Source organism: Prionailurus bengalensis, chromosome C1 (genome assembly GCF_016509475.1).
Source record: "Prionailurus bengalensis isolate Pbe53 chromosome C1, Fcat_Pben_1.1_paternal_pri, whole genome shotgun sequence".
In the NCBI taxonomy this organism is placed as follows: domain Eukaryota; kingdom Metazoa; phylum Chordata; class Mammalia; order Carnivora; family Felidae; genus Prionailurus; species Prionailurus bengalensis.
Window position 1 is genome coordinate 8,534,716 of NC_057345.1, and position 23,417 is coordinate 8,558,132.

Below are 23,417 nucleotides of genomic sequence, written 5' to 3' on the forward strand. Positions count from 1 at the left end.
AGGACTTCCCAGCCTCAGGCGCTGTGGTCTTCCTGGGCCGGCAAGCCTCCTTCGTGGGCCATCCTGTGCTAGCTGTAGGGTGTTTAGCGGCATCCCTGACCCCAGAAGGGGCGGCACTGCCCCGCTATGACAACCAAAAATGTCTCCGGACATTGCCAAGTGTCCCCTGGGGGCCAAGTCCCCCTCCATCCGGGCTGAGAGACACCGGGCTATGATGATGTGGGTGAAGGGATTTGCAGAAGTGGGGGAGCAGAAGACGAGGAGGGCTGTTGAGCTGTCTGCTCATGGTGCTGCTTTTTTTACAGACCAGAGCTCATGGCCGGGCCCAGCACCCACGTTGTCCCCATGCTGTTCCTCGCCCTCCTGGTGCTCTCGGAGCTGAGCCTGGCAGGCTCCCTGGGACCTGGAACCCCGGCTCGGAACCTTCCTGAGAATCACATCGACCTCCAGGGCCCAGCACTGTGGATGCCTCAGGCCAGCCACCACCGCCGGCGGGGCCTGGGCAAGAAGGAGCGGGGCCCAGGCATGCCCGGCCGGGCTCAGGATGGGGCTGTGGTCACCACCACCAGGCAGGCCTCCAGGCTGCCAGGAGCAGGGGAGCCGCTGCCCGGGCAGAGTCCTGCAGGCCTACTGGAGGACAAGGGCCTGGGGCTGGCACTGCCCTACCCGGAGAAGGAGAACCGGTCTCCCGGGTCAGAGAGGGTCAAGAAACGTGGCAGGGAGTTCAAGAGACGCAGGGAAAGGTTGAAACTGCACAGAGGTAGCCGGAGGTCTGCGAGGGGGTGGGGTCCTGCCATGGAAAGGAGGGGTGAGGGGATGAGGGAAGGGCATACCCCAATGGCCAAGGGGACTCCAAGAGGGGGGTGGGGGCGGGCACAAGGGAAGTGGAGAAGTGTCGATGGTGTGAGAAGCCGGGGACGATATCCAGAGGCTCCACAGAGGGCAGGCAGTGGACCCCCAGAGGAGGGGAGGGGGTCTCTCAAAAGTCGGAGTGATCTGGTAAGAGGCGGGAGCTGGGAGAGCCTTGGTGGTGGAGCGTGGGAATGATCCTCCTAAGTCAGGAAGCTCTGCCTTGGGTCCGACCGAAATCCACCCTACTATAAGCCCGGAGTAGAGATACACTAGTTCGGTCCCCATCCAGGGGACTTAATCAACACTTACTCAACTCTGAATCCCAGAGCGGGGACTGAGAGCTCAGACTCCGAAGCTAGGTCTGCCCCAGTTCGGCTGTGGCTCTGCCGCTTTCTAGCTGCGTGCCCGGGACAAGTCCCCTTTCTGTGCCTCAGTGTCCCCTTTTGCAAAACGAGGTTGAGGGCTCCATCTACCCTTAGATGCTTAGAATGGCACCTGACAAGCATCACGTGCCGTGAGCAGTAGCTGTTACTAGCTAATTCTCAACTTGCTCTCAGTGTGGAGTCACCGTCCCCTGACCCGGACACGGATGACCCAGGGAGAGACGTGGCGTCCTTATCCCTCCTGCCTCTGTCCTGTTTGTCTCTTGGGGTGCTCCCCCGCGGCCCTGGTCACCTTCTTTAAATTTCTCCCACATCCCCAAATCCCCGTGAGGGCCTAGCCACCCCCTGGCCCCGGCCGCCACCTCCTTTGCCCACTCAGTCCCTGAACAAACATGTCCCAACAGCTGGGCCCAGGCAGCTCCTCCTGCCTGACCTGGCCCCAAAGCCACCAGGGGCCGACCAAGGGCCACAAATGTGGGGCAGGTGTTCTCCAAGAGGAGCGTGATGGAGGCTGGGCACCCCCACCTCCTGCAACCGCTGGGGTCTTCCTTGCTAGGCCTCCTGAGACCCCCCGAGTGGACAGAACACAGTCGAGAGGTCCCCGCTTAGACTCAGCCTCCCACCCCCTTGGAGGTCACGGTCAGGTTGGGTGGGGGAGGCTGGCATCCTCAAGGACTCACAAGGCATGAACTCATCCTGGCTCAACTCCAGGCCCCAGCTCCATGGGGCCAAGGGCCCCCATCCCCCACCCCAAGAGAGTCAGTGTGGCGGGTGAGTGGAGGAGGGGACAGTGCTGGAGGCCAGGCCCGGTACTGCCGACCTGCTGGGGAGCTCTGGCTGACTGGGCCCCAGTTGCCTTGTCTGTAAAATGAATGGAGTAGATTCAACGGTCCCTAAGTCCCCTTTCTACTCTCTGGGGTTTGTTTCCGGAGGGTGGGGTGGCCCCAACTGACCCAATCAAACTCAAAGTCAGATCTTGCCCGAGAAAAAGAGGCAAGGGTGAGCCCGGGGCCTCCAGCTTCTCTCAGAGCCCCTTTGTTCCTGACCACCTCCAATTCTGCACACTGTCCCCTCACACTCAACTTACCCCAATGCCCATGGGTCTTGGGGGGGTGGCATCTGTGGCCAAAAGCATCGGCCTTGTGCTCAGACGGACCTGTGTTTGAATGCAGGCTCTGCTGTCCCCTAGCTGTGTGTCCTGAGGCAAGTTGCCTAACCTCTCTGTGCTTCCGTGTCCACACCACCCCCCATAGATGAAGCCTGAAGGAGCACCCATCTCCTAAGAGTTCCTACCGTGGTTAGATGAAATAATGCTTGTAAGGAAGGACCCAGCATATAACAGGGCGATGGTTATCACCACATAGGAAGCCCTTGCTTGTACGTGACAAACTATGGATCTTACCATCTCAAAGACCTCTCCCCATTGCAGTGCCTCTCAGCCTCTCCTAGTCACACCTCACCTCTTCCGGGAAGCCTTCCGTGGTCAATCCCACCAGTTCCCACTTGTTGCACTTACGCCCCCGGCTGTATCCGCTAACCTGACTTGAACTGGCCGGAATGCTGCTTTAGAGAGAGCATCCTTGGGCTGCCTCCTGGTGGCAACACTGCAAGTTCATTCCAGACCTCCCTCCTCTCTCCCCACCACCCCAGTCCCTCGTTTCCACCTCCCCAGGAAGGTGGGCAACAGGAGTGTTGGCTGAGCCCATGGCTTGTCACATAGTCCCTGCTGCCTCCTTGTTTGCAGATGGAAATGTGAGTTGTGCTGTGGGTTGACACAGGGTGGTGAGCAGATAAAGCTCCTGTGTTTCCCACTCCGTGTCTCAGGCCGAGCCTTGGTCCGAGGTCCTAGCTCCCTGATGAAGAAGGCAGAGCCGTCCGAAGACCAGGCACCGGATGCCACGATGGAGGAATCCTCCACCAGCCTGGCCCCCACCATCCTCTACCTAACCACCTTTGAGGCAGCACCTGCCACAGAAGAGTCCCTGATCCTGCCTGTCACATCCCTGTGGCCCCAGGTAAGGGGCCCCAGAAGAGCCTCATCGTATATTTAGGGAGACTGAGGCACAGGGGTGGGAGGGAGCGAGATGAGGCCACCGGGGCTAGAGGCAGACCAGGTCTCCTGATGCCTGTCCAACTCAGCTGCAGCCCGGCAGACGCTCTGTGTTAAAAGGGCTGCTACTGTCCGGGACAAAGGGGTCCTAGGGTTCACTCCAGGGACAGGCAAGAGAGCAGGTGCCAGCTCAGCACACCGGGTCCGCATGGAAAAGAGCAGGGACCTCGGGGAAAAATTTTCACACGTCCTTGTGCACTGATCCAGCCCCGAGACTGCTGGCTGCGAGGTGAACTGAGCGGCGGCCTTACGGTGCTACAGAGCCAATGACTTGTCAGAGGAGAGAAGGGACAGGAAAGCGAGTGGCTGGGCTTCACCCAACTCCCCGGCTGCATAGGTGTAGAAACCCTGAGCAGGCACGAATGCCTTCCCAGTCCCTCCGTCAGGGGCCTGGCGGATAACTCACCTGTCTGCATTAATACCATCCCACTGGGGTGGTGGCTGCAGAGTGAGAGAACTGCTTAGGCAGCTGTCCCCGTGTCCCCAGGGCGGGATTCCAGGCTGCCCAGCAGAGGACGAGCTGGCCTCTTAAGGAGCCCTTCCTTAACCCCCTGGTTCTGGGGTCCCATGTTTCGACTCGCACCTGTTGGGAGCTCCAGGCTCCCTCCTCTCCATGTCCCTCCTGCAGGCTCAGCCCAGGCCTGATGGGGAGGTGATGCCCACACTGGACATGGCCTTGTTCGACTGGACCGATTATGAAGACTTAAAACCTGAGGTCTGGCCCTCTGCAAAGAAGAAAGGTACGTCCGCCCAGCCCTCCACCCCCACTCCTGGGTTCTCCCTCACCCCCCTCACTGTCTGTCACGGTGGGGGCCCCAGTGAGCCCAGCCTGACCTACAGGTGTCCAGAGTGGGAGGGCGTGGCGTCTAAATTGGCACTGACACCCACAAGGCAAAGGCTGTTCTCAAGTGCCGATCACACGGCAAACGTTTTCCTCTACCGGCTTGTTTTACCTGAAAAAAACACAACAAAACTGTTAGGCCCATCCTGCTGTTGAGCCCATTTTAGAGAGGAGAAGACGAAGGCAGAGAGAGCGAGGTAGACAGTCCTGTCCACGCCACACCGTACCGGGGGCAGCGTGAGCACCCAGTCCCCGGCACCCCCGTGCCGAGTCTCTCTGCTCTGCTTGGCGTCAGCTTCTGACAGCAGAACTTCTCGTTGCCAGAGAAACACTGGGCTAAACTCTCCAGCGATGGTAACGGAACGTCACCGGCTGAGGGTGAGCCGTGCGACCATCATCAAGACTGCCTGCCAGGTACGGAGACAGCATCCGCCTCCAGGGCACACGGCTGGGTGCAGGGTCAGGGTTGGGGTGGTGGAGGGGAGGCTGCACGGGTGTGGGGACGTTCCCAGGCACGTGAGCAGGGCCTGTGGGTCCGTGGCCCTAAAAGGGAGAGAAATAACAAAAACCTGAGCTACCTCTTTCCTGAGTGGCGCTGTCATACTTTATTTGCTCCTCATAGCAACCCAGGGAAAGGGACCCTGTCATCCCCAGTGTTTAGACCACCAGCTCCCGGACAGGCCGTTTCCTCTGCAACACATGGCTTTCACCCTGAGTGCAAAGAAATGGCTTGATTTGGGGTCAGCTGGACAGTCTTCCTAAGAGCTGGCTCGGTGTGTGGTGGGCAAAGCCCTGTCTCGGGTCTACCTTGGTCCCCCCCGCCCCCCCACCCCCCTGCTGCTCCCCCGAAGCAGGCGGCGGGGGGGAGGGGCTTCAGTTTTCCCATCTGTCAAAGTGGACCTTGGCAGCAATGGTCCCTGAAGCCCCTCCCAGCTCCACACCCCCCCCCCCCAGCTGTTCTGCCCCCTCTCCCTGGGAGGCCATCCCACACCGCCTTCGCTCTGCCCGTGCTCTATCAATTGCCCATCTGGGGCAGCTGGGGTCTCTGCCACCCGCCCCTGGGGGGCCCCCGGCCATGGCATCCATAGGTGGTCCCAGTAGGGAGCCTTGCGCACCAGATGGCCCACCCTGCCGGGCCACGGCCCTGCCACGGAGATGATGGATCTCCTGTCTAGTGGGACGGCGGGCTCGGCGGTGGGAGGGTCCGGGGAAGCGTGGCTGACCGCGCACTTGCTGTGTGAGCAGGGAGCTGCTGTGACCTTCGGGAACATCTCTGCACGCCCCACAACCGCGGCCTCAACAACAAATGCTTTGATGATTGCATGTGTATGGAAGGTGAGCCCGCACTCCTGGGGGGCAGGGGTCCCCTGGGCTCTGAAGAGGGTGGGCAGAGGGGCCTGCGGCCAAGGAGAGGGTGGAAGGGGGCCTTGGGAGCTGAAAACATGAGCAAGAACAGCTTTGCTCGGTGCCTTCCCAATCTGTGAACTCATTTAGTCTTGATTCCTGGCATCGGTTCTCAGATGTGCTTTTCTCACCTCTTGAAATACAAGCTGGCATGATCTCCCGTGATCTGGAGGTGGCAGAAGGGAGGAGAGGCGCGCATCTCTTTAAATAAGATCACATCTGAGAAGGCTGGTACTTTCATACCAGAATTCTATCCCTGGGGAGGCCTTCCAAGTGTGATAACAAGGGGTGGGGTGGATTCCCCAGCACTGTCCCAGGGGAGGATGCACTTGGCCAGCTACGTCCTTAACTCTTCTGAGCTCCCACCTGCCCAGGTGCGCCCCGCTGTGCCGGGCTCTTGTGCCGAGAACTTCACTCACGCCATCTCCCATAATCCGCACGAGCGTCCCGGGAAAGGGAGCTATTATGATCCCCCTTCCGCACATCAGCAAAACCGAGGCACAGAGAGGTTAAGTGACTTGCCCGAACTCACACAGCCAGAAAAGTAGGGGAATGCTTTTAATTTTGCATTCTGAAACATTTCAAACATACGTGTTAGAAATCATTATTACAACCATTAGCCCCCCAGGGTGATTTCCCATCATTCTGCATCAGGATTTACAGACTCACTGCCCATCTGTGCCACTTCTCCCCGCCACTCAGTTCCCAGTATGATTTTGAAGCAACTCTTGGGAGTTTACAGATATTTCACCTGTGATTAGTTCAGTATATCTCTCTAAAAGAGAAGTACGCTTTTAAAGATAAAATACCAAATGTGAACAATAGTTGCTCGGTATCATTCACTAGCTAATCAGTGTTCACGTGTTCTGAGTGGGAGAATTTGGTCTCAGTCGCTCTACTGACCATCCTGAGATACAAGCCCTGTTTTTACCCAGATTAGCCTCAAAAATTATCTGCGGTGAAAGCAATACACCTACACGGTCTAGTCAGTCAAGAAATATTTTGTTTGTTTGCTTTGAAAGAGAAAGAGAACAAGCAGGGGAGGGGCAGAGCGAGAGGGGGGAAGAGAGAGAATCCCAAGCAGGCTCCATCCACACTGTCAGTGCAGAGCCCAGCGCAGGGCTCGATCTCACAAACTGTGAGATCATGACCTGAGTCGAGATCAAGAGCCGTACGCCCAACGGACTGAGCCACCCAGGCGTCCCCAAGTCAAGAAATATTTATTGAGTATCAGGTACCATTCTGGACACTCGAGATTCAGCGGCGAAGAGAACCGGCAAAGTGCACCCACGGATTCCATTCTAATGGGATGAGCGGATACGAAGCAAATAAAGAGATAAGGTGTCTTTAGAAAGTAATAAGGGATGTAAAGTAAATAATTCAGGTGGTCTGATGAGGATCAGACTTGTTTTAGGAAGGACAGACTGGAGGGGACAGTGGGGACCAGCCTCCGGAAGATGGAGGGTGTGGGGACGGAGAGAGAGCCCCAGGCAAGAAGCAGGCCAAAGGCGAGGACCGTGGGCAGGAACAAGGCTGGTGTGTTTGAGTGGGCCCGGCATACAGTGGCCAACAGAGAAGGTGGCCCAAGGGCCGGGTGGGAGAAGCTAGGGGGGAGGATCACATGGGACGTTGTCAGCCTTGTTTGAGTTAGAATTGGAAGTCGTAGGCAGGTGTTAGGTGGGAGAGTGACACGGTCCCTGCTGCAGGATGCTGAGGGACAGGAGTGGAGATAGACAGGACCGACAGGGAGGTGAGGAGAAGGCAGGGTGGGGAGGGTGCAGGGAAACTGCCTTCTGTTACGTGTAGGCGGGGTTGGGGACCCATTTCACAGAGCAGGAGGCTGAGGTATGGAGCCGGCAGGAGGGCACTCCAGTCCAGGTTGGCCAGAACACTTCTGAGGTCCGATCTCAATCCTTGGCCTTCAGGTCCAACCCCGGGCGCCCAGGTGGGGGGGATGCGGCCCTGCTGAGCTGCACCTGCCTGGTTGGTGCCTGGCCGGGTGCTCAGGGGGTGGCCCCACCATCCAGGAATCCTTCCTTCTTTCCTCCCCTGGACTTCAGGCGGGAGGGGGCAGCTTTCCAGGCATCCGGAAGATACGTCGGCGTCCAAAGCCCCATCTGCTCCTTTCCTCTGCTCTCATCCCTCTGGCACTGGTCGGTCCTGGAAGGAACGCCTGCTTCCTCCTGGGAGACTCAGGCTCCAGAAAAAAAAAGAACAGAAGTGACAACTCAGGCAGCTCATTAAAGATGGTCCAGGAGGCGGCTGTCACCAAGATGCCACACCAGAGGGATCTAGGCGGTGGCCAGAAACCCTCCTGAGGACCAAGAGTCCTGAGGACCTCTGAGAGATCCTGAAATGCTGAACACGGGGCCCAGGGCTTAAGTCCAGCAGTCAGGGCCAGCCTGGGTTCTGGAGGGTTCTGAAGGGGCTTCTGTGAATCCCCTCCCCTTTCCAAGTGTCACTTGTGTGGCCACAGGTCTGGAAGCCCAGTGACCCAGGTGTAAATTCTAGGCCACTAAGCACAAACTCTACCCAGCAGCTTGCTCCTTTATTCTCCGGAAGGTGACATAAGTGAATCTTAAAGTAGCAATGTCCTCTCTCCCTGAGGTCCCTCCTAACCTGAAGTGGTGGGATTGCTCAGGCCACACTCACATCTCTTTCCACCTGCCACCACCAGGAGGATGTGGCCTTCTGAGGCCTTAAATGAAAAATACATCTACCTGCCGTGTATCCCAGTAGATGCTGGTGGCCATGACAGAGAGACCTTCAGCTAAGAAACCCTCCCACTGGTGGGCCAGAAGGGCCACACTGACTTTAATTTGGGTGGTCAGGGAGGGTCTCTGAGACGTGAAGGCTGTGAAGGAGCCAGGGATGCAGAGAGCTTGGGAAAGGGATTCTGGCTAAGAGAAAAGCAAGTGCAAAGGCCCTGGGGCAGAGCATGACTGGGTGTTGAGGAAAAGCAAGAAGACTGAGTGTGGCTGGAGTTGGTGAAGAAGAGAGTGGGAAGTGAAGAGGGCAGACAGGAGGCGGGTCCAGGTCCCAGGCGGTCTTGTAAGCCAGAGTGGGAAGTTTGGATTTCTATTTGAGTACCAGGGGGAGCCACAGGAGGTTTATAGGGGAGGGCAGAATCTGCATCCCTTTACACATTTTTTAATAGACCATCTTTTTTAGCAGCTTTGGGATTACAGAAAACTTGCACAGAAAATACAGTTCTCCTGTGCCCTCTCCCCCCACCCCCCTGCACGGTTTCCCCTGTTATCTTGCATTAGTGTGGTATGCTCTTTACAATTGAAGAACTGTCTTGATAAAGCCCATGGTTTGCATTCGGTTCACTCTCGGCATTGAGCATTCCACGGGTTTTGATAAATGCATCATGTGTCCACCATTCCAGTATCACAGAACAGCTTCACGGCCCCGAACAGCCCCTGTGCTCCGTCTCTGCCTCCTTCCTCCCCCACCCCACCCCCCGCCCATTGTCTTTTCTAAGCCCACTCGGGCTGCCGTGTGTTGAGTGGGTGGGTTTTAGGGCAGCACAAAGAAGGGGTGGTGAAAGTGTGCGGGGCGGTGGGGGCGGGGGTCCCAGAGGATGCGATGCGGGGAAGGAAGGGGCGGGTCCTGGCGGTGGGCCCCCCCTGACCCCCTTGACTCTCTTCGCTCAGGGCTGCGCTGCTATGCCAAATTCCACCGGAACCGCAGGGTCACACGGAGGAAGGGGCGCTGCGTGGAGCCGGAGACGGCCAACGGCGACCAGGGATCCTTCATCAACGTCTAGCGGCTCTGCGCGAGGCGCCTCCCCGCCGGCCTGGGGACCGCGCGCGCGCGCGCCGAGGTTTGGAGAAGCCGGGCAATTTGTTCAGAACTAGCAGTGCGAGATCGGATGGGGACTAGATGATCGAGGCTGCAGGCGCCAGCCCAGGACGCTCAGCCCTGGCAGGGGAGCCCTGGACGAACTGCCCCCCGCCCAGGAGCCGAGCTGCGGCACACCTGCGCCCACCTCCCGGCCTCCGGAGGACCCACGAGGCCCCCGCGGCCCCGGGGGGAACAGCGTACTCCGCGATGGCAATGTCGAGACTGCCCTCTACTGCCCGACCTCAGCACTGCAATGGAGAGGTTTCTGAGCGCGTAAAGGGACCACTCCCAGAGACAGAGAACCCGAGGAGGTGAACGCGGGAACACCTCTGCCGTACCTGGCACTGTGCTAAATGCGTGCCATACGTTATCTCTCTTAGTTATCACAATGACCTTTCAGAGTGGGCATTATCACCGTTTTATAGGTGAGGAAAACCGAGGCAGAGTTAGTTATGACTTGTCCAGGGTCCCAGATCAATGCTCCTCAAACCTTAACCTGTGTAAGAACCCCCGGGGAGATCTGGCTCAAATGCAGCTTCTGGCTCAGTCGCTTCTGCATTTTTAACAAGCTCTGAGGTGGGGGGGCATGCTGCTGATGCTGATGGGGACCCCACTGAGAGCACCCAGGTCCTAGGGAGTAAACGCCAGAGCCGGGATTTGAACCCAGGCCAAGCCTGTCGGGTTCCCCAGGCCCAAAGGGTGGTTGCTTGTCCACAACCAAGGATTTATCCCAGGTTCTCCAGGGCTTTCAGTGGGAAAGAAGCATTCCCTGGCAGTTCCTTTCCCTGTGATGAAGTCTGCAAAAACGAACTGTTCTCTTCCTTCCCTGGACAAAGGTGTATCATCTTTAAAAACAAAACATGCATTAAGCTCCCGCTTGCCGGTAAGGCATGACTTGGGAAGATTGGTCGCTGCCCTCTGGGAGTTGGTATTCTGAGATACGATGTGTTTGGGGGAAACAAGAGTGCATGTCCCAGGACATGCGCTTTGCCATTGCCCTGATAGCTTCTTAAGCTTCTGTGGTTCATGCCCTTTGAGAATCAAATGCCAATATGGACTCAAAATATGCACCCATTTTGCATGCTGCCTTAGTGGTTTCCAGGCCTCCCACAGACATCTCTAGACCCCCACACCACACTTCTGCAGCAAAGCCTACTGAGGAGTTGAGGTACCTCTGAGGTCAAGGTGCTGTCTGAAACTACCTGCCCCCCCCCATAAGCTAGACCCACGATGCCCTCAGAACATCTCTCCCAGCAGATCTGGCTCTAAGGGCCACTTCAGGAGAGCCACTGAAATCCCCCCTATACACACCTGGCACCTCATTCTTGGTCAGCCCTCTGGTCCAGGGCAAACCAGGTTGCAAATGACAAAAGCGTTCCCTGTCCAAATTCCTCGCTGGCCTGGACACCCGCCAGAGGGACCATACCCGTGATGCCAGGGCTGTTTACTCCATTGGGAAAATCAGTCAGGGTCAGAGGTCTGGCACCAAGCATAGCAGACAGATCTAGGAGAAACCAAATATCCTTGCTCATTTCTCCCCTTTCAAGTTCTATGGGCAAAGGAATCTTGGGCGTGGGGACGGGGCAGGGGAACTGAAAGAGATCAAAGCCGGCTGTTTGGAAATGAAATCCACCAGCAGTTTTGGCTAAGACCAGACTACGCCCGTGCTGTGTGTGCTTCACTTGGGGTGGCTGATCTGAGATTGTGATTGAACCCTAAGGGGGTGGCTGCAGGCAGGAAGCACAGCATTGCTTATGTCTGGCATCGCTTGTGTCTGGGGGCTAATAGGATGGCCCGGGGACGTCAGCAATGGAAAACACAGAAGGCCCCGTGGAACTATCCCTGTCTACTAGGGGAGTTCCACGGTTGGAAATTCAGAGGAGTCTAGCTCTTTGCCGCGGTTGCAAGGTGGTCTGTGGGTGCAAAGCTCCTAACACCAGAGTTAGGGATCCCAGAGCCCCCTGTGTTTAAGAAACCCCTCTGCCAGGAAGTTCTTCCTTAGGTCTATCTTACATTTCTTTCGCTGGTACAGAAGTCAATTCTCCCTAATCCAGGATTCGGCAAACTTTTTACCATAAAGGGCACTTAAATATTTTAGGCTGTGTTCCAATAAAACAATTTGTGGACACTGAGGTTTGAATTTCATATAATTTTCACATGTCACAAGCTATTAGCCTTCGTTTGATCTTCTAAAACCCATTTATGAATGTAAAAACCTCTCTTAACTGGCAGATTATCCCAAAGCAGGTGGTGGGTTGGATTTGGCCCACGGGCGCTAGTTTACAGGTTCCTGCTACAGTCACTGGTCTCAAACTTGGCTTCACGTTAGAAGAATATGGGGAGCTTTCCAAGGTACTGATGCCCAGGCCCACCGGCAGAGTGTCACCAGTGCTGATTTCATTGATCTGGGTTGCGTCTGGGCTTCGTTTGTGTCCAAGGCTCCCCCAGGCAACTCTAATGTACAACCGGGCCTGAACTCTGCCCTTGTCCTCTTGACTGTGGGAGTGCAGCTGGTAGCAAACAGCCCGCTCCACCTCTTACCACCTTGGCGACCTTAGGAAAGTTACTTGTGCCTTGATTTCCTCATCTGTAAACTGGGTTAATGACTCTCCCTTCACAGAGTTGTTGCCAGAAGTAAACGTAAAATCCTTAGAGCATGTTTAGAATAGTGCCAGGCACATAATAAGCCCCCAGTGTGAGCTAATTTGTTTCCCAGGATAGTATCAGTAGGCGTTCTGTTCTTTGACGATGATCCATCATATACTCAAGGATCATTTCAAAGTCACCATTCAGGCTCCTTCCCCTGAAACACTGGGGCCAGGAGATGCTCCTTTAGAAAAGAGAGGGCGGGGTTCTGTGGTCAAAGAAGTTTGGAAACCTATTCTGGACTCAGCCAGAGGCAGCCATGTACAGATTCCTGCACTGAGGCTGAGCTGGAAGAGGTGTTAAGTGGCATTGCAATACAGGTTCATCAATTTAAATACAACCAGAGGGAGAGCGGAGCAGGAGGTCAAGTGGAAACCAATAGCTGCTTGTTGGGTGGCCTGTGCCCTCCTGCATTCCTTCTTCGGAGTCTTACGCCATTCCCCAGAGGTGCCCACGGTTCCCACATGACTCCTTTCTGGGATTTGTCCAACGATGCCAAGAGTGGCTCCCCAGCCTGCTGGGAATGGGCTGAGGGTCAGAGGACGTGAGGGCCGAGCCTCATAGGGAACGTGATGGCTTCAGTTGCCCCTTGAGGAATGACAGGAACCACAAGTCAAATCCAAAGCCACAACCCCTTCCTCCCCCCAGATGGATCCTGACTCTAAGCCATATTCAACACACCCAGTAAAATCTAGTGTTGAGATGGTGGGCCCACAGCTCCTTGGAAATGGACCCGCTTTGCAGCAGGAGAGTCAGTGGACATACACGGAACCTACAAAGACATCTCTGTAAGACAACAGAACAGCAAGGAAAGTGGGTGCTGGGAGGGACACTGGGAGGAGCCAGAAAGCAAACCACTTAGGCTCCTTACTGGGGATTCCACGGGACTGGCACCATCACCTCCACGATGACCTTTCCTCTCATGGGAGACAGTGAGGAGTGTGGGGGAGGGGGTTAGGGGGCAGCAGGAACTGGTTTGCAGAACCAGGGACTTTCATGGCAGGGAATGTGTTTTCTGAATCCTAAGTCAGGACAGGTCATCTGATGTAGGATCCTCGACCTCTTCTGGGTGCAGGAGGCTCCCTAGTCCCTCCTTACTCACCATGTGGTCCTGGACCAGCAGCATGGCGTCACCTGGGAGCTTGATAGAAGTGTGGGATCCCGAGCCCACCCCAGGTCCGCTGAACCAAAATTTGTGGCAGGGGGCATGGCCGTCTGGATTTTAACAAGACCCAGGCTGTTCTCGTGCACGATTGAGTTTGAGAGACACGGCTCTAGGATGTATAGGGGGAAACAGAAAAGCTGAATGGTCTGGGACTTTTAGCTAATTCAGAGCCTTTACATTTGGGTGTGTGAGTTGGCAGATCTGAGATCCAGTTTGCCTAGTTAATAACCAGCGGTGGACAAACCCCCAGGCTCTGAGGCCCTGGCAGGGCTGGAACTGGTCTATTTTCAGAGGAAATCAAGCGGAGCACCTGGGCCTGGAGCCCTCAGTCATTGGGTTTTCTGACTCTTGGGAACTTCCCGGGGGTGCTGTGGTTCCTCTTTAAAGTGTGGGGGCAGCAGGGGGAGGGGGGGAGGTGCCAGGCCCTTGTAGTCCCGTGATGACGTGTTGCATGTGCTCCCGTGAGCTGTAAATAAAGAGCCAATGGTTCATTAGCTGCTTTCTTGTCTCTCTCTGACTCTCCAGGAGATGATCTGTGTGTGCAGAGGCAGGGAGCACACGCGGGGCGTTTGGAGGGGACCCGAAGCCTAGCATTTCCTCAGCCACATCTTTGAGCATTTGCTCTGAGCTCAGCGGGAAACGAGACAGAGTCTCTGTCCTCACCTGGACCTCATCGTGACCCTTTAACCAGGCCTCTTGGTGGGAATGTCATATTTTGGCCTCCCTCTCCATTTTAGGGTTGGGGTAGCTGAGGTCCCAAAGAGATCACAAGGCTCGTCACAGCAGGCTGGCCCTCATTCAGGGTCTGGGTGGCCACGTGTAGAGAACAGCAGACGCCAGCTTCAGCAGGATGGAAAGGAACAAAGCGCCGCCATCTAAGCAGGCTCAGATGCCATCATGGGAAAGGGCATGAATTGGCCAGGGAGTGGCCTGGCTTAACACCAGGAAAGACGTCTCTTATCTCTGTGGCAGCTCCAGCCACTGCTGCCCGGCTCCACGGACCAGGCCCTGCTAGGCCTGGCTGATCATAATACAGACCAAGGCTGTGTAACAGCTCTAGGGGACTCCACATCCTGAAGCCAAGCCAGGGTCCAGACTCTCCTGGGGGCCGGGGTAACCACAGACATGGGATGCCCTTTTTTTTTTAATGCATATTTTATTATTTTTGAGAAAGAGAGAGAGAGAGCGTGAGCTGGGGAGGGGCAGAGAGAGGCAGACAGAAGATCTGAAGTGGGCTCTGTGCAACAGCAGAGAGCCCAATGCGGGGCTTGAACCCTGAGATCATGACCTGAGCCGAAGTCAGACGCCTGACTGACTCAGCCACCCAGGGGCCCCACTATGGGATGCTCTTAAGGGCCTGGTGTCCCTGTGGGGCGCTCCCTGCCCAGGCACCACTGAGGGACTGGCTTCTGCAGGCTGGATGGGGGAAACACCCTAATCCAAGGTTTCCCACAGCATGGGCCTGGGATTCCCAGCATCAGGATCCTCTAGGGAGAAAACCCAGGTTTCTGAGCTCCACTCGGGCCTGTGACTCAGAATCTCTCAGGGTGGGTCTTGGGAATCTGCATGTTTGATAAGCCCCTTGCCCTAGGTATGAGAATTGCTTCATCAGATCTTCCTGAGAACTCAATTTCCTCCCCCACTCAGGCCCCAAGTAGCTGGCGAACCTCTCTCTGGGGATGGTTTTAGGGAATCAAGCCCAAAAAGTTCCATTTCGTCTAAGCTTCAAAAGTCCTCCCCTTGCTGGCCCAGCAGCTCAGCTCTGCCACTGCAGGGCAAGGCAGCCACAGACAACGCTGTGAATGGATATACACAAATGCATGAGCATGGCTGTGTTCCAATAAAACTTTATTGATACAAAAGAGCAGCAGGCTGGCTCTGCCCATGATTTGTGGTTTGCCAACCCCCTAACCTATACTGCTGACCCCTGGGTCCGTGGTTGCAGAAAGGTATGCTAGGCTTTTACAAACCCCTCCTGCCCTGGGATGTCTACTCAAATCCATTTCTACTGATGAGGGGTTAGAGCAGTACTGAAATGAGGAGTCAAGGCCAGTTGAACTCAAGGCCACAGGGATTTCAGCTCTCTGCCAGCAGCCTGGGTGCTGCCCTCAGGGGATCAGGTAGCTGGACGGGGGTGTATTGGCCAGGTTCTCCAGAGAGACAGAGCCAATAGCATATTTGTATTTATATATCTTTGTGTATTTATATATCTCTTTTCTCCCTGTATCTATTTATACAGATTTATTTTAAGGAACTGGCTCACCCTATTATAGGGGCCAGCAAGTCTAAAATCCATGGGGCAGGCCAACTGGCCAGAAACTCAGGCAGGAGTTGATATCATGGCCTTGAGACCACATTTCTTCTGCTCTGAGACCTCAGTCTTTGCTCTTAAAGCCTTCAACTGGTTGGATGAGGCCCACCCACATTATTGAAGGTACTCTCCTTTCCTTGAAGTCACCTGCTTGTAGATGTTGACCGAATCTGCAAAATGCCTTCACAGCGGCACCTAGATTAGTGTGTGATGAAATCCTCACATACTCCCGCTGGCCAAGATGACACAGGAAGCTGACCGTGACGGAGAGGCGAAGCTCAGCTCTCCAGCTCTGGATCATAGCACCCGGGCACGTGGTAGAGTTGTCTTTGGTGCGTCTCGAGGTTCTGGGCTCCCTCACTGCTTTGCCAGCTTGAGTGCCAGATGGCAGCAGTGACTGCCATCTGTTACGTAAGCGGACACACCAGTCCTAGTCTCAGGACGTGAAATCCTGGCGGGCGTGGGATGGGGGAAGGTGGTGTGATGGACACTTGCGTAGGCAAATGGCTAAACAGAGAAACTCCTTTCTCTGCACCCTCCCCCTCCAGGATGGTGTATCCTGAAACCCACATGTTTGTGCCTGGGGGACCATGGCGGGTCACCTGGGACCCTTCCCCACTGGTGATTGGTCAGTCCAGCAGGGCAGCCTGGGCAGCTCTGTGCATGGTGGTCCTGAACTGTCTCTCCATGCCCCAGCCTTGACCTTGTGTCAGTGCCCGGCACAAAACGGAAGTCATGTTTAGAGAGGGAACACATTCGTCCAAACACAACTGTGGCCTCTATCCACGGGGCGGTCCTCACTGCCAGAAGCACCCTCCTCTTGTGTAGCTAGGTATTATTAGAGCCCCTTTTTCAGAGCAGGAAAACTAAGTAGATGTATCGGGGACCCCACCCAGGTCTTTCCTACTCCAAAACTCAATTATGTCCCCCGATTTCACATTGCCTCCCAAATGCCACAAGTTTGCGGAGCACCTACTAGGGGTTGGTCACTCCCACCCACCCCCACCCAGACCCCGGGTCACAGGAGCTGCACAGTGCATCCGGCATCACCAAGGCTGCTTGCGGGGCCGGCAGGGGACAGGAGTTCTGCCAGGCAGACCCCAGCCCTGGGCTGCCAGAACCAAAGATCATGCCCTCACCATGCTGCCTTCTAGAAGGCCCCGCGGTGTGGAGGGGGAGGGGGTTGAGATTCCCTCTCAGGGGCTTCCCAACTGGTGAAACCTGCGGAGATACGCTGCCTGACCCCAGTCCCCGCTTCCTTTTTCTGATCCCTCCCCCTGCATGGCTCACAGCCTCCCTTACTGTCCCCCGGCAAGGAACGCGAGACCTCAGAGAGCCTGCCGCAGACCTGGACCCAAAAGCCATTTGGTTCTGAGCTGGCCCAGCAGAAGGGGGTGAAAGCAAACACCAGGATAACCCTCCGCGGCAGATAGGCATCTTGGGGGCTGCAGGGCCCAGGGCCCATAACTGGCCTTGTGCGTGTATCTGAGCGATCAGCAAGGTGCAGCCAGAGCCCTCAAATGCCTTTCTTGAAATTCCACCCCGAGCACGTGGAGAGATGAGAAGCCTGACGGGGAAAGAGGCGACAGCCTGAACTGAGGCCAGGCCAGGCCAGGCAGTGGGAGGCAGGGGGTGCATAGTGAGAGCCTGGGAACGCACAACCACGATGGCATAAAGAGGGTTGCTGGAGTATGGACGAGGCGAATGAAGAAAATGCCACGGGACAGACAGAGCCGCGGGGAGGGGCGCCGTGGCTCTGTCTTGGGCAACACAGCCTCTTCAGTGAGCTTTCCCTCTGGCTGTTGTCGAACACAGCCTCTGTTTCCTGGAACCGGACACAGTTTCCTTTTCTGCCTTTCCCACGCTCGCCAAGAGTTCCATGGAGCGCTCTGATGTGTTCTCCGATGCCTGACTTGAGCACACGGGTGTCTGGAGGGACAGGGTACTATCGCTATGTGTCTGGCAGGGCCTTCCCAGGGTGGGGCTCACCCGCAGTAATTTTCTTAGGACCCTGATGAGCTATAGGGCCATCAGGAATTACGGGCTTCATTTTAAGGCTCAAGGGAGAGTCTTCAAGGAGCCTGACCGGGGCCTCTAAAAGTCAGCCATGGATGCTGCTGTAAGTTCGAACTGTGTGCCAATGGGACAAATACCCTGGAATCAGTCCCCCTTTGACTAATCACAAAAAAACAAACGTGTCCTCTAGAGTGGAGGCCTCTCCCACCTCCCAGCAATGTCCAGGCACCTCCAGGAAATCCAGGAACAGGGATGTAGCAGGATCATCCAACCTGACTCCCTCTGGGCACATGCCTCCCCCGGGACCATGTCCCCTTCCTGGCTCTGAGTAAATGGTGCTGTGGACACAGTGATTTTACTGGTGAGTCATAATGGCATTTGATAGTTTCGGTACGCACATCAACCGAGGACCGGGCTGAAGACAGGGAATGAAGCCTGGGAGCCCAAGAGAGCCACTCCCGCCCCAGTCCTACAGGGTTCCATTCGGTTCCATCAGCTCCTGCCCCGTTTCCTGTAGTCGGTGGGCAGCAGCTGGCCCTCAGAAGGAGAAAGAAGAGTATAGCCACAGATCCAAAGGCCAGCACTGACCCACAAAACTCCCACGCCTTCCCCAACCCCGCCAGACCTCAGGCCGAGAAACACAGAGCCGGCAGGTTACATGTGACAAGCTAACACGTGCCCTGGAGGACGGGTCTCCAGATCAAAGCCCCCCAGGGGGATGTGCCACCAGGGGCCATGGCTCTGCTTCCAGACCCTTCTCTAATGTGCTTCTTGCGGAGGGCTCCGCATTGTGACAGGCGCATGTGACTTTCAGATGGTGTTTCCGTGATGTTCTCTGCTCTCTTTCTTCCAGCTGGATTTACCCCCTTGGGAAAGGAAGTGGCTGCACCCCCTCACAACGGTGGGCCTCCCGTGGGTTAAGAACTGAAGGACAGGGGGAAATCATCTCCAAACCTTTTCATATTCGGAGCCTCCTTTGTGCCTCACACAGCGCCAGGAGACTGATTATCACTGTCCCCATTGTCTCGATGCAGAAAAAAATGCGGAGGGATTAAGTGTCATAGATGCAAAGTGGCAGCGCTGGGGAGGGGAGGGTGTCGAAGCTGGGAAGGTGGTGGGCAGCAGGCTGAAATGCCGAGGTCTTTGCTAGTAGGAAAGGGGGGGGGGTGGGCATCTGCTCCCCATCAAAGGGGTCTTCCCCGGTGCATCTGTTCCAAAAGCATTCACTGTGGGCCCAGACGTGCTGGGAGACGCGGAAAGACACTTGTGGTTTTCTTCACAGCAGGAGGGTAGCTATTTGCCTACTGAGCATTTATGAAGTTCCAGGAGCTGTGCCAGGAGGAGGCAAGGCAGGGATCCAAAAACACCCACCTTTACCCAAAGGAGCAAGCAACCCTGGGAAAGCGACGGCTGTGGTTCTGACGCAGGCAGGCCGGGACTAAGAAGCCAGAGTGGGGCGGGGGGGGGGGGGGGGTGCGCCGCAGACCCAGCCAAGAGAGTCCTTGGCTCCGCGCAGGATAGAAATCAAATGCATGCCAGAGAGAGTGAAAGCAGAGTTTAGTTTAATGAATAGCATGAGTGACAGAGTGTAACAGATGGGAGTGTCTGGGAGATGCGGAAACCAAAGGAGAGTGAGTCTCCCCATTGCTTCGAGTGGGGGCGGGGGCGTGGGTTATACTGGAAAGGAGTCTAGGGTACGTGTTCCTTCAGGAATCCAGGGTAGGGTCCGATCAAAGATGAGGTGCGTGATGGGCGAATAACAGGAACTATTTTATAAACCACCGGAGGGAGGAGGTGTTGATGTCAACATCAGCCGAGGTTTGTTCGAAGCTGATGCCCTGGAACCTGTTTGGGATCTGGCTCCTCTTAGGTGTTCTCAGGTGTTTGAGGCCTAGGACAAAGCTTTTTTGCTTCCCCCCTAGAAGTGGGAACATCGCTTCTTTGGCTTGTTCAGAGGCAAAGTGTAGAACAGGAGTGAAGGGGGCGTAGCAGAAAAACAGAGCAGATAGAGCCTCGCTTAATTTTTTTTTTTAACTTTATTTATTTTTGAGAGAGAGCACGAGCAGGGGAGCGGCAGAGAGGGAGACAGAGGATCCAAGGTAGGCTCTGTGCTGAGAGCAGAGCCGGACGTGGGGCTCGAACTCGAACTCACAAACCGTGAGATCATGACCTGAGCTGAAGTTGGACGCTCAACCGATTGAGCCACCCAGGCGCCCCATTTCTTTTTTTCTTTTTAGATGTTTCCCCGGCTTCATCTCTAACATCACGGGGCTGAGCCCCTATGCTCCCTATGCCACCCGGACGGCACCCGGGGAGAGCGACCTCCCGGGATACCCACGTGGCAATGCCTCTGATTAAACAGCATCACCCCCTCAAAACGTTCTCCAGAGAGTTCACCTCTCCCCCCATCCCATACCACACAAGTGAATTTGAGGAAAGCCTATTTATAAACCGGTCATGGCTCAGTCAGTTAAGCGTCAGGTTAAGTGTCAAACTTCAGCTCCGGTCATGATCTCACAGTTTGTGGGTTCGAGCCCCGCGTCGGGCTCTGACAGCTCGGAGCCTGGAGTCTGCTTCGGATTCTGTGCCTCCCTCTCTTTCTGCCCCTCCCCCACTTGTGCTCTGTCTCTCTCTCTCTCTCTCTCAAAAACAAATAAACATTAAAAAAAATTTTAATAAAAAAAATAAAGACCAGCCATTACTGTTGACTCTTTCGGGTTCATCCACCTGATCCGTGCCTCATTGTTCTAGGAGTATGGGGGGTACATATGCCCACCTTCACCTCCAGAATCACGGAAAGGGCTTGTACCTGGGACGGAATCCTTGGCCCCCAAAGACAGACCTGGAGGAGGGTTCGCAGGTTTTCTTTACAGGGCTCCCATGCAAGCTTTGCTAATTGCAACTGGGGTTAAGTCATCCAAACTGCAACAATGTTTCCATCAACAAAGTAGAAGTTTCTACCCTAGTGAGGATTAAAGCCATGATGAGCCTTTCCAAAATGGAGTCCCAGTAGCTTCTCTGCCTTAGGTGTGGTTTTTTTAAATGTTTTTAATCTTTATTATTTATTTCTGAGAGAGAGAGAGAGAGAGAGTATGAGCAGGGGAGGGGCAGAGAGAGAGGGAGACACAGCAGGCTCCAGCCTCCGAGCTGGTAGCACAGAGCCCCACGCGGGGCTCGAACCCACGGACCGTGAGATCATGACCTGCCCAAGCTGATGTCTGACTCTTAACCCACTGAGCCACCCCAGAGCCCCTCCCCCGATGCCTTAAGTGTTTTATCTGTTATCTGCATCACCCACAACTAGCGCCACTGACCCAGCGGCTTCCTGGACGGATGGAGCCTGACGCTGAGGATAAGCAGGGGGTTGGGCGGCAGGTCTTTCAGATGTCTGTGATGGGGGGTGGGGCACACATATTCGTTCAGTTGGTGTATGTCGGTCCATTCCCTGAGTGCCTACTAGGCACCAGGCAGGGGGCTGGGCACTGAGGATGTCACACCCTCCTAGAGCTTACAGTCTAGTTGGGGGGTGGGGGGTGGGGCAGATAATAAGCAGTAAGCAAGTACACTGATAGGGCAACGCCTTCCGACAGTGATAAGTGCTACGGAGAATAAAAGATAGGACGCTGCAATCACCTTGGAAAGCGGCCTGGCAATTTCTTCAAAAGGTAAATATGACCTGCCGAATGATCTGGTCATTCTGCTCCCAGATGTTTACCCAAACAGGTGTTCCATAACTCTCCCCTGAATGAATGAATGAATGAATGAATGAATCGGTGTTCTTCATGTCTCTCTCTGTACTCAAAGTGCAAAGATAAAACTTGGCTGAGGCACACACGGTTGGCGAGGGACGCGACAGATTTAAACCTGAATTCCAAAACTGTGCTCACTAAAGCTATGACCCCAAAGCCTTGTGGGATAGGATTTGGGGAGGGGGGCATTTGTCCTTCCATAGTCAGGACTGGGTCATGGCAGAAACTCTGACTCCTTTGAGAATAGTCACTTTCCTTTGTTCCTATGAGCTACCCCCCCCCCCCACAACCCCAGCCGGCTGGGTCTTCTGCCCCCTCCCCCATGCCTCTGGCCCCAGCTGGCTGGGATGAATGCAGTGTCACTGTGTGAGCGGCAAGGACCTTCCACAGACCCAGCCTTGTGTTTCATCCGCAATCTGTCTTGCCTCCTCGCCTCCCTCCGTCCTTTGCATCCCAGCCTGGGCTGTATTTTCCCTCCCAAGATGGAGGCAGTGGAACCGAGGGGCTGAATGTCAGGGAGGGTCCCAGAGCCAGACCTCCTCGGTCCCCAGGCCAGTTTCATACCCACCAGTGATTTGGATAATCTTTGCAACTTCTCTTAACCTCAATCATCTTACTGTAAATAAGGATCAGGATAGCACCTACACCATGGGGTCATTGTGAGCATTTACTACAGAACACTTTTCACACCGTGGGCCACAAAATAAGTACTTACTAAATGTCAGTCTTAATCCTAGGAGTTGTTTTTTATTTTCTCCTTCTAATGGGATTGCTGTCTTATTACACCCCTACAGGCTTGGATGAAACACCTCTAGGATCTCAGGTGGATGGGGACTTTTTCTTAGAAAAAAAAATTGATAAATAATAATATAGTGTTATAATACCCACCATTTATTGAGGAATTACTCTCTTCTCGGTATTCAACAGCAATAATTAACAATAACTAATACTTAATGACAATAGCTGCCAATCCTGATTTAGTGCTTACTATCTGCCAGGCACTATTCTAAACGCTTTTTGTGTATTAATTACTGACAACCCTTTGAGGAAGTTACCATTACGATCTTCCTCCTACACTTGCAAAAACTAAAGCACAGAGAGGTGAAGCAACTTGCCCAAGTTCAAACAGTAAGTGGCAAAGTCGGGATTCAAACACCTGTTCCGCTGTGTGCTAAATCCCAAAAAATCAAACTAGGTGTAGCCGTTTACCAGCTCTCAACCACGGTGGCCAGTTTGCGCTTCTCTGCCCCCTGGGCTGGAGGACTGCGTCTCCAAAAGGGCATTAAATTAGGCCAATGGGCCCTGGAGTCTTGCAAAAGTCTCCCTTCATGTCCGGAGAGAGTATGTGTCTTGTTTTGTTTTGTTTTGTTTTAAATGTTTGTTTGTTTATTTGGAGGAAGAGTGCGTGTGTGCAGGCGCGGGGCAGAGAGAGACAGGGAGAGAGAATCCCAAGCAGCACAAAGTTCCAGTTGGGGCTGGATCCCATGAACCGTGAGATTATGACCTGAGTCGAAAACGCTTAACCAACTGAGCCACCCAGGCGCTTCCAGAGGATGTGTCTTGATTTGATCTCAGGACCCTCCCACGCCTCACCTCCCACCGCCAATCCCAGGTAGTTTTGTAGCCTCCCATGAGGTTTCTCCCTCCTAAAAGCAAGAACAAGCACTCAGACGCATCCGAGGGGGCCCCTTACCCCAAGTGACTCTAATGGAAGCTGGTGCTCTCCAAATGAAAATTTTCTCTGGTTATGGGGGAAGGATGAGGTGGGGAGGGGGATGGAGGTAGGGAGAATTAATGTTCCTGTCTGGGTTGGGGAGAGGGTGGTCAACAGTCTAAGAGGGGTGCCAGGTAAGATGGCCCTTTCCTTCCTCAATTCTTTCCATTTACAGCTGAGGGGCAGACAGTGTTTAGATAAAATCTTTTTCTCTCCAATCTTCTTCTTTCTGGAGACAGTTGTGTCTTGTAGGTTTTCTGATGGTTTTCCAGCTAGATTTTCCAGTTAGCTTTTGGTATACTGACTCAAGTGGGCCCCAACCAGTATAGTGATAATAACCTCCTGTATCGCTAATAACAACAGCTCATGTGTATTGC

The 23,417-nt window shown here is 54.9% G+C and overlaps 1 protein-coding gene across 1 annotated transcript; it reads left to right on the plus strand.

Moving 5' to 3' along the window:
* Positions 1–286: 286 nt before the first annotated feature.
* On the plus strand, positions 287–11,572 carry DRAXIN (dorsal inhibitory axon guidance protein). Its single transcript, XM_043573754.1, has 6 exons — positions 287–760; positions 3,060–3,250; positions 3,974–4,085; positions 4,511–4,600; positions 5,432–5,521; positions 9,250–11,572. Exons 1-6 carry the CDS (start codon positions 316–318, stop codon positions 9,360–9,362), a joined length of 1,041 nt encoding a protein of 346 aa, XP_043429689.1. The 5' UTR covers positions 287–315; the 3' UTR covers positions 9,363–11,572.
* Positions 11,573–23,417: the final 11,845 nt, after the last annotated feature.